This window comes from Beta vulgaris, chromosome 6, assembly GCF_026745355.1.
Source record: "Beta vulgaris subsp. vulgaris cultivar EL10 chromosome 6, EL10.2, whole genome shotgun sequence".
In the NCBI taxonomy this organism is placed as follows: Eukaryota; Viridiplantae; Streptophyta; class Magnoliopsida; order Caryophyllales; family Amaranthaceae; genus Beta; species Beta vulgaris.
The window spans coordinates 6,565,437-6,575,650 of NC_079207.1; the positions used below are offsets into that span (position 1 = coordinate 6,565,437).

The following is a 10,214-nucleotide window of genomic DNA, read 5'->3' on the forward strand; positions in this document are numbered from 1 at the left end:
TTACCCACCCTGGGTGCCTACGAATCATCAAGGAGTCATGGGGTGAGGCTACATCTCATAGTTTCCTGGAGAAACTGAAAGAAGTGAAAGGCAGACTGAAGGAATGGAACCGCAAAGAATTTGGTCACATTGACCAAAACATCTCATCTCTTGAAAATAGAATCCATGAAATTGATCTCCTAGCCAACACCCGAAATCTCTCAGAATCCGAGCTAAAAGAGAGGAGTGATGCCCAACTGGATTTGTGGATGTGGTTGAAAAGGAAAGATATGTTTTGGGCCCAAAACTCTAGGGCTAAGTGGATAAAGGAGGGAGATAAAAACACTAGATATTTCCATACCCTTGCGTCAATCCACAAACAAAAAAACTCCATATTTTCACTAACTTCTAACGGGGTGTTAATTGATGACCATGCAGGTATCCATGATGAAGCAGTATCCTATTTCTCAAGTATTTTTAAGGAAGAATTTACTGTGAGACCGACTTTTGAAGACCTCAATTTCCAAAAACTGTCCTCTGAACAATCCGACAGCCTAATTGGACAATTCTCACACACTGAGATTGATGAAGCAGTACAGTCTTGCAATTCTCAAAAGGCGCAGGGTCCGGATGGATACAATTTCAGATTTATAAAAGAAGCCTGGGAGATCATAAAATCTGATGTCTACGGTTTGGTGGAGGAATTTTGGCAATCAAGCAGACTTCCAAAGGGCTCAAACGTGGCCTTTATTGCCCTTATAGCCAAATGTGAAAACCCAGGAGAGTTGAAAGATTACAGGCCCATTAGCATGGTGGGCTGTATATACAAAATAATAGCCAAAATTCTTTCAAGAAGGCTTCAAAAGGTGATAGGCTCCCTCATTGGACCTTTTCAATCCTCCTTTATTGCTGGACGTCAAATTCTTGACGGTGCTTTGGTGGCTGGAGAACTCATTGATACTTGTAGAAGGAAGAAGATTGAATCGGTTGTGCTAAAATTAGACTTCCACAAGGCCTTCGATAGTGTGGCGTGGAATTTCATTGAATGGACCATGATTCAAATGAATTTTCCTACTAGATGGGTGTCATGGATCCTCTCGTGTGTCAAAAGCGCGGCTGCGTCTATCTTGATTAATGGCTCGCCTTCTGCTCCCTTCAAACTTCATAGAGGGCTTCGTCAGGGGGACCCTCTCTCCCCCTTTCTCTTTGATATGATTGTAGAAACACTTAGCCTAGTCATCCAAAAGGCCACGCATCTTGGTCTTTGGAAAGGGATCGCAATTTCTAAGGGTGGTACGATCATAACCCACCTCCAATATGCAGATGATACAGTACTTTTCTGTCCCCCAAATATGGACTACTTACTAAACATCAAGAGAACCCTGGTTTTGTTCCAACTGGTTTCTGGGCTAAAGGTGAACTTCCACAAAAGTTTGATCCATGGTATTCACACTGACGAGTTATGGCTACAGTCAGCGGCAGACTCTCTTCTTTGCAAGGTGGGGAAATTTCCATTCACATACTTAGGTTTACCTATCGGGGGGAGCATACCGAGAATTTCTTTATGGGACCCTATTATTAAACGCATCGAGAAAAAGCTGGCAACTTGGAAGGGTGGCTTGTTATCCCTAGCAGGAAGATTGACGCTCATAAAAGCTTCCATATCAAGCCTTCCAATGTACTTTATGTCCTTATTCCCGATTCCCAAAGGAGTTCTTGACAAAATCAACAAGTTACAGAGACAATTCCTATGGAGTGGTGGGGGTAAGAGGTCATTCCTAGCGCTTGCGGCATGGGATCAATTGGAACTTCCGAAAAAACTGGGTGGCCTTGGATGCGGGAATTTGTTACACCGTAACTACTCTCTTCTTTTTAAATGGATCTGGAGGATGCTTCACGAGCCTGATGCTCTTTGGAGAAAGGTCATATGCGACAAATACAAGTACTCCTCTCCTTTTCTTCATCACGAACTCACAATTCCCCATAACGGAGGCCCATGGAGGTATATATGCTCCACCATTCTCAAAAACCCACAACTGGGGAATATTCTGAAATCTTGCATCATAAGAAGGGTGGGAAATGGGCTCACAGCTTTATTTTGGCAAGATCACTGGCTGGGCCGCGGCCCTTTAAAGTCCTTGTTCCCACGCTTGCTTTCCATCTCATCTAACAAAATGGCTACGGTATTTCAATATGGAGTGTGGACCGGCCCAATTTGGGAATGGAGGCTATCTTGGTGTCGCCTTCTCAGACCTAGAGATCTAGAAGAATGGGAGAACCTTCAAGCTCTCCTTGAATCAGCGCACCTCTCTATGCTGGAGGAAGACTCTTTCACATGGACTCCTTCCAAAACCGGGTGCTTCTCAGTAAGTTCTCTGAGCCTGGAACTTGCAAAATCTTCCCCCGCTCTTCGACTCCAAATTACAAATTGGGGGAAAATATGGAAGGGCCTAATTCCCCCCCGGATTGAGGTGTTCACTTGGCTCGCCTTGCTAGGGAAAATAAACACAAAATTGAAACTCGCTCGAATGCAGATCATTCCATCTGAAGACTCCTTATGTTCATTCTGTCATGAAAGCCCGGAATGTGTAAACCATTTATTACTCCACTGTCAATTTGCACGATCTATTTGGTGTTGGTGGTTAGATATTTGGCACTTGCAATGGGTCTTTCCTCGATGTTTGTATGAAGCATTTGAGCAGTGGGTCATCCAAAAACCGTCTCAATTCTTCAAGAAAGTGTGGAGGGCAATGTTCTCAATCATCATGTGGTCTATTTGGAAAGAAAGGAACTCTCGCATCTTCCGTAGCATCTCATGCTCCCCCAAGCAGATCCAAGATTTAATTCTAACGAGACTCGGGTGGTGGATTAAAGGATGGGGGACCCCTTTCCCGTTCTCATGTGAGGAAATCCTCAGAAATCCTCTGTCACTCTCCTGGAACGAGCCTCGAGCCTCATCTGCCATGATGGCTTCGCCTGCTAATGCATTATGGTCACCTCCACCCAACAACAACTTCAAATGGAATGTTGATGCTTCCGTTAATGTTCTCCAATCCATGTCAGCCATAGGCGGTGTATTGCGGAACAGTTTAGGCCACTTCATGTGCATGTTCTCCAGTCCAGTTCCGCCAATTGAAATCAACTCTGCCGAGGTGCTTGCTATCGTTAGAGCCACTCAAATTACTATGGCACATGAAGGGATGCGAATCTAGCTCAAATGTAGTAATCGAATCGGACTCGGCTAACGCGGTGAAATGGTGCAATGAGGAGCAAGGAGGGCCTTGGAATCTAAACTTTCAACTCAACTACATTCGGAATGCTCGGAGAGATTGGCTGAAATTCCGCATCATCCATAAGGGTCGTAGTTCAAACGTAGTCACAGATTCCTTGGCAAAACAAGGCTTATCCAGGGACGCTGAATTTTTAGCATGGCTCTAAGGCCATGTAGCAAGGAATGATTGTTAGTTTCAGTGTCTTCTTATTGTATGTTGGGCCCGTGGGCATAGTTTTGCATGTATTCGAACCTTGGTGAAAGGCTTAACGCCCAATAAAATACGCGACCCAAATTATCAAAAAAAAAACATGATCAACTAACAGTAATAAGTAAACACATACTAGCTAATATAAGTGGCAAAGTTATAATAATTTTTTTTTTTTTTTTTTTTTTGCAATTGGTTATAAATTAACTAACTGAAACTCATAATTTTTTCTACAAGTTAATAATAATACCTAATCATGCCTTGATAAAGAAAATAAACTTAATTAACTACCACAAAGAGAAATTGATAGATCAAGATTAAGACTATGGTGGTGATCCTCCCACGTAGAAGACGACGAAGAGTATGAACTCATTGCCTGATCACTAATTTCACTAACATTAGTGGAAGAATTGTTGCTGCTTCTTTGGTTTAACAATGGTGATGTTGTTTGTGGTAAGGAGAGAGATAAGGATAGGCCACATTTATCATCTCTTCTTCCAGCTGCTAACTCTTCGCCATCGTCCGCGGCGGCGGTGGCTTTGATTTCTTTGCATACATCTTTGCTTAGCTTCTCAGGACCGATGAATGTCTGTGGGTGGTAAATGTAATGTGCTTGATTTTGGTCAGAATGTTCGTATGATATGGCTTCCTGTATATACACAAGGTAACGTGAAATGAGAATTACAGTTTTGCATGCTAGAATGTATGTGTGTGAAAGTGTAATACTGTAATATACTAGCATGAAGTATAGTATATAAATCAAACAAAATGATAAAGAACTTAGAACTTATCAAAGAATCCCATAAAAACAATAATAACACTGAATTGCGGATAATTTTTGTTTATATTAAGATTCATCGAGTATATTTACAATTTAAGAGAACATCATTTAGGGTATGTTCTTTTCGACATAAAACAGCTAAATTGAACTGGATTAAATTGAACTGAAATAAATAGTGATATGTGAGAGTAAAAGTATTGTCCAGAATTGAACTGAATTAAAAATAAATTGGGGAGAACAGACCCTTACTTGCATGGTTTAATTTGTACAATTTCACCCTTAATTATTGAACTATTCACCCACTTGAAAAAAATTAAGGCCAAATTACGAAAAAAAAATCTACAAGTGGAACTATCACATAACCTAAATATATATAAACATAATTAACCTTAAAAATAAAAAATTATAAGAAAAAATTAGGTTAATCACAAGCATGCATGTAGTAATAGCCACCTACCAATTTAAGTAGATTGTTGTACTTTACTTATAATTAAGTAGATTGTTGTCCTTTACTTATAATTAAGTAGATTATTGTCCTTCAGTTCTAAAAGTCCAAGACAAGTTAATCAAGTACTAAGCTTTCAAAAACAATTAAAGAGTGACTGCCAATTTCAGCATGGTGTATAAATAAATGGACCACAAGTGGAAATAATGGAAATTATTCTCTCTCAGAAAATCTGTACCAAAAAACTAGAATATGTTGATCATCTTTATAACTAATGGCTAAACATATCTGTCAATAATAAATGCTTTCTGCTTCCAAGTTTGCTCTTTAATTGAGTGAGATATTATACCAAAACAATGCCTCCAATGAAGACACACATGATATTAATCATGTTCCATATTTCATAGGCAAAATTGACCTGAACATCCTAAACTATAGCTCGGGTACACCCAACATCACCAACTATGACTAGTAGTTTAAGGTGCACTCTGTACCACCAATTACGGGTGGGGTGTAGTATGTACCATAAGAACTCACCGTCTTCGCCAACATTCTAGGATTCCGGCCTCATTTATGGTACGGAATGCACCCACCCCATAGTTGGTGGTGCTTAGGCTACAACCATAGTTAATGGTGTTGGGTGCACCCGAGCTATAGTTCAAGGTGTTGAGACCAATTTTACCCTATTTCATATACATGCATTCTAACACATATTTCTAATATGGCATGCATGACATTCTAGACCTCAAATTGATTTTTGACCACTATTATTGTCTATGATTGCATTCCATGCTCATCCAACTATCAAAAACTTAATATTTATATACTACTTATAAAATATATATTACAAGTTTTATTTACATTATTCCCATAGTAGTCAGTCAAACAAAGGGATTGTTAATTGTTTGGATGATTTGAATAATATTGAACATAGAAAATATTTGGCTAACATTAAAATGGGAAACCTTTATTATGCTTCTCAAGGAATGAACGACATAACATACCAAGCTAAAAGTCGAAGTGGAACTAATTCACATACAAGATTTTTAGCACGGTACTAGTACCTAACCCTATGTAATACCTAAGTTCAACCAAACGATCACTTTTATGTTATGCAATGTGACACATACTTCAGAATAACCTTTTTGCCGAAATTGTTGTATTTATATTATTTATCATTTAAGCAGGGGCGAAGCCAAAACTTTGGATTTACGGGGCCGAAACTCTATATATACACAATTAAATTTATTTAAAGGGGGCCGAAACTCTATATATATACAACTAAATCTTTAAATTATATACAGTTTTGAGGAAGTTAGTTAAGCATAAATAGAAGTCTTAAAATTCGACTATGGGCAGCAGTCCTCCTAGGCCCCTCAAAAGCTTCGCCCCTGCATTTAAGTCGGTAAGATGAACGACCCTATTGAACTAACAATTCGCACAAATATAACCAGCCAGTTTTGCAGGTCAATAAACATCAAACAATTAATAAATCTCACTGAAAAAAAAATTACTAATAATGTACCTGAAAGTTAAGAAAATGAGATGGATGTGCATGTAGTGCAAGAAGATGATGGAATTTGTAAAAATGATCCTGGTCAGTCTCCTGATGCTGATGCTGCCATCTGATAATATTCAGACCTCTTTCTTCCAATAATCCAACTTCTTCTTCTTCTTCTTCAACTTCCTGCACCTTAGTATTATCACCTTTTAAAGATATTCCTACTACTCCTACTTCTTTTGTCTCACTCTTTGAATTATTAAGTATTGACTCCAGCTGACTTTTGTAATCATCAACCTGGCAGTACAATTTTGTATTTTTTCTCACTCCTTCCTCCTCTTCACTCATTATTCCCATCCTCTGCTGCTTTTCTCTTTGGCTGCATTCCATTTTCTCTCTCATCATCATCATATTACTACTACTAGTACACCTTTCCTCCAATCTTGCCCTTTTATTATTATTTTTTCAAATTTATCATCATCCCCAAAAATGAAAAAAAAATAGATGAGAAAAAGATATAATATAAAAGAATTTTAACATTTTATATACTTCACTAAATAAGTAAAAAGGAAGAAAAACACACTATTTATTAGGAATTGATTTTATTTGGGTGTAAATGAACGACTGAACAACGCAGTTTTTAAATACTACTTCAGAAGACTTAACCAGCTAAGCTAGATAACATCCATAATTAGGAATTGATTTTAGCACTCCTTGAATCATAAGCACACTACTTCAAAATTTACAAAAATTAAGAGCGCGTTCTTTTCAAATTGATTGTCTTGTCTTGTTTTGACTTATCTCAATATATTGATTAACATTTTATATACTTCCATAAATAAGTAAAAGGAAGAAAGACACAATTTATTAGAAATTGATTTTATTTGGGTGTAAACGAGTGAGCGCAGTACTTAGATACTACTCTACAAGACTTGACCAGTTAAGCTAGATGGCATCCACAATTAGGAATTTATTTTGGCACTTCTAGAATCATAAGCACACTACTTCAAAATTTACAGAAATTAAGAGCGCGTTCTATTCAAACTGATTGCCTTGTCTTGACTTGACTTATCTCAATATATTAAAGCTTACTTTTATTATCTATTGAAACTTATCTGAAATTATTACGATGAAATTAGTCAAAATAAGTTGAACAAGTAACTGACTAATAGTTGCGACAATGTGAATTAAATCAAGACAATGTTAATTAAGGGACTTGGGGGTGCTAAAACTTATTCTTATTGTTTCAGGAACATAGTAAGAATTAATTTGTACAAAGAAATTAAACAACTTATAGTAATCAATTAGTAGTACCTTTTAGAAGGGGGGAAAGAAGCAGAAATGGTTGGTTGATGATCTTGAAGAAGATGATTAGTAGTATTTGAGGAACAGATAAGATGTAACCCCACATCTTTCTTTTCTTCTTCAATAATATAATTAGTAGTACTTGCATTGTTATTATGATGATTCTCAAAAGCTTGTTTCCTTTGCTGGGTGAAGCTCTTGTCTCCTAAAAGCAAGATATACACCAAAAGATGTTAAGACAACATAAAGGCAAATTATCAACTACTAACAAAAAGTACTTAGTAAATTTGGAAATTATTTTTAGAACCCTTTTCTATTTATTTTTGATCCATATACGCCACAAAGGCAGTACAAAGAAGGAAAGGGGGGATTCAAACCTGTGACGTTCACAACACCTCAATCTTAACCACTAGGTCAAGACATCTTTGGTGAAACCCTTTTCTCTTTATTGTACTCCCTCCGTTTTCTTTTATTGTTTCCATTCGAAATCGAGAAAAAAAAAATCAATGCAACTCAAGAAATGGCAAGATGTATATCAAATAAAATTCATCAAAAAACATCACTCAACACTCTATTGTGTATATACATTTAATTCTGCCAGCTATAGGTCTATTAGAGCTAAATCAAGTAATGGAGAAATGTGCAATTTATTTATGTACTTATTTCCTACAATATGTTAAACATCAAGAGATTATATTTGGGAGTTAATGTGAAAAATATTTTTATGGGTAAATATCCCTTTTAGTCAATTAACATTAAATGAAGTGAAACATCAAAATTCTTTAAAAAAGATATGATATGGTAACCCATAATCTTTGATTTCCAGCTGAGATATACACCATTTGAGGGAACCAACTTAGAAATTTAAAGCTATTGTCTTTATTACTATCACAAGAAATTTAATCATAACTTATTCAAGAAACCCAGAAAAAAAAATGTCATGATAATTAAGTGAAAAAATTGATAGAAATATATATTTTTTTAATTTTTTGGTTCTTTTAAATAATAAAAAAAAAACATGAGGATCATCCATCATGGTAGTTGAACAAGAATATATATAAATACCTTGTCTAGTATGATCGATCTTCATGCTTCTATACATCTGATGACATTAAATAAACAACATTATTACCAAAACCCAATAATTAGTACATATAATATAGTTCTTATATGAATAAATTACTCATAATGATGACTTATGAGTGTGAAACCTTAGACCACAAGTCATCAAAAAAACAAAATAATAAAGAATTATTCCAATATTCAACCCAAAAGAAAATGAAGAGAGAAAAAAACCTGGAGATGACTTTTCACATGAGAAATTGTTAAACCTCTTACATCCATTAGTTGAAGAACAAGCTTAGGTGTAGCCTCTGTAAAATTACAAGTTAAGTTAGTTCAATAAAGATTAAACACTCCACTCTCTTCGTTTTTCAAAGTTCTTCCTACTCCGACCAATTTCTCGAGTATCGTAATCTTATCTTATCTTATCTTATCGCGATGATAAAAAAAATGATTAAAGGAAAAGAAAAGATCACTTACTCTCTTGGCCACCAAGACGTTCAATGGCATGAACAAAGCAACGATGAAGATCAGGAGTCCATCTTAAACGAGGAACTTTAGATCTAACATATTGTCTTACTCCATTACTATTACTACTATTTTTATTACCAACTTCCATAATACAATTTTTTGAGGAGGAAAAAATTGAGTTATGTTGAGAGAAGAAGAATATTGAATGTTTTTTAAGGTATAAAAGAAGAACTAGTGAAATAGTAGTAATATTTTAGAGATATAGTAGTAGAAGTAGTAGTACAAAAAAAGAGAATGATAGAAGGGTTGACTGGTTGAATAAAATGTTGTATTTTTTATAAGAGTGAGGGAGAGGAGAGGTGAAAGAAGATGAAGATCACGAGAAAATAAGGAGGAGAGAGAAAGAGAGAGAATGAGAGAGGGAGAAATTCCTTTGGTTGGGCTGATCTGCCGCTGTTAAGAACCTGCAAAGAGGGAAAATTCTCATCACGAGCTTCTGATCCTCTATGAAATCATTACACATTCTCTTTCTCTCTCCTCATCACCTCTTTCTTACTATTTCTTTTTTTCCTTTGTTTCAAAATATAGTTCCCATTTCATTTTGTACAGTCATTAAGACATACTTTTGACCTATACTCTATCTTCTATTTCTTATTAGTAAAAAAATATAAAAAGTTGATATTACGAATTTACACATTGAGACAAATCTAACAAGACGACCCCTCGTGAATATGTTTTTTGGTATATATTAGTAAGAATATTTGGTCAAAACTTTTAAAATTTGACTCCCAAAATAGAAATGAAAACTATATTTTGGGACGGAGAAAGTAGTAGGAAGACTAGGAACTAGGATTGTATGAGTATTATTTTATTTTTATTCAATTTTTTACTATTATTGATATTTATTTTCTTCGTTTTTTACTCGTAACACTTTTTTCCATCAATTCCGATACAATTTTTGACTATAAGAGAGCTAGAGAGGAAAAAAGAGAGATTTCATGTGATTGGAGAGAGATAGAGAGAAAGGAAAAGCAAAAGTAAAAAGTGTTGCAAGTAAAAAAAAAAAAAAAAGGAAGTGTTTACTTCCTCCGTTTTTTACTCGTAACACATTTTTTCATCAATTCCAATGCTGATGAAAATCGAACTCCCGATCATGAGGTTGGGGGATGCATGAGAGCTCCAACCATTAGA

At 35.9% G+C, this 10,214-nt stretch overlaps 1 protein-coding gene across 1 annotated transcript; it reads right to left on the minus strand.

Moving 5' to 3' along the window:
- Window positions 1-3,603: 3,603 nt before the first annotated feature.
- On the minus strand, window positions 3,604-9,542 carry LOC104895284 (hypothetical protein). The gene is made up of 6 exons (XM_010681750.4): window positions 9,033-9,542; window positions 8,787-8,863; window positions 8,556-8,592; window positions 7,500-7,695; window positions 6,210-6,633; window positions 3,604-4,107 (listed from the first exon to the last, which is right to left on the minus strand). Exons 1-6 carry the CDS (start codon window positions 9,169-9,171, stop codon window positions 3,742-3,744), a joined length of 1,239 nt encoding a protein of 412 aa, XP_010680052.2. The 5' UTR covers window positions 9,172-9,542; the 3' UTR covers window positions 3,604-3,741.
- Between the last annotated feature and the right edge of the window lie 672 nt (window positions 9,543-10,214).

Bases quoted from the DNA above. Each gene is read 5' to 3' on its own strand.
- LOC104895284 (XM_010681750.4), bottom strand. From the start codon at position 9,171: ATGGAAGTTGGTAATAAAAATAGTAGTAATAGTAATGGAGTAAGACAA. The intron at 8,593-8,786 runs GTTTTTTTCTCT...TAATGTCATCAG, and splicing joins ATGTGAAAAGTCATCTCCAG to ATGTATAGAAGCATGAAGAT. The intron at 6,634-7,499 runs GTACTACTAATT...TAATAATAAAAG, and splicing joins TCTTTCCCCCCTTCTAAAAG to GGCAAGATTGGAGGAAAGGT.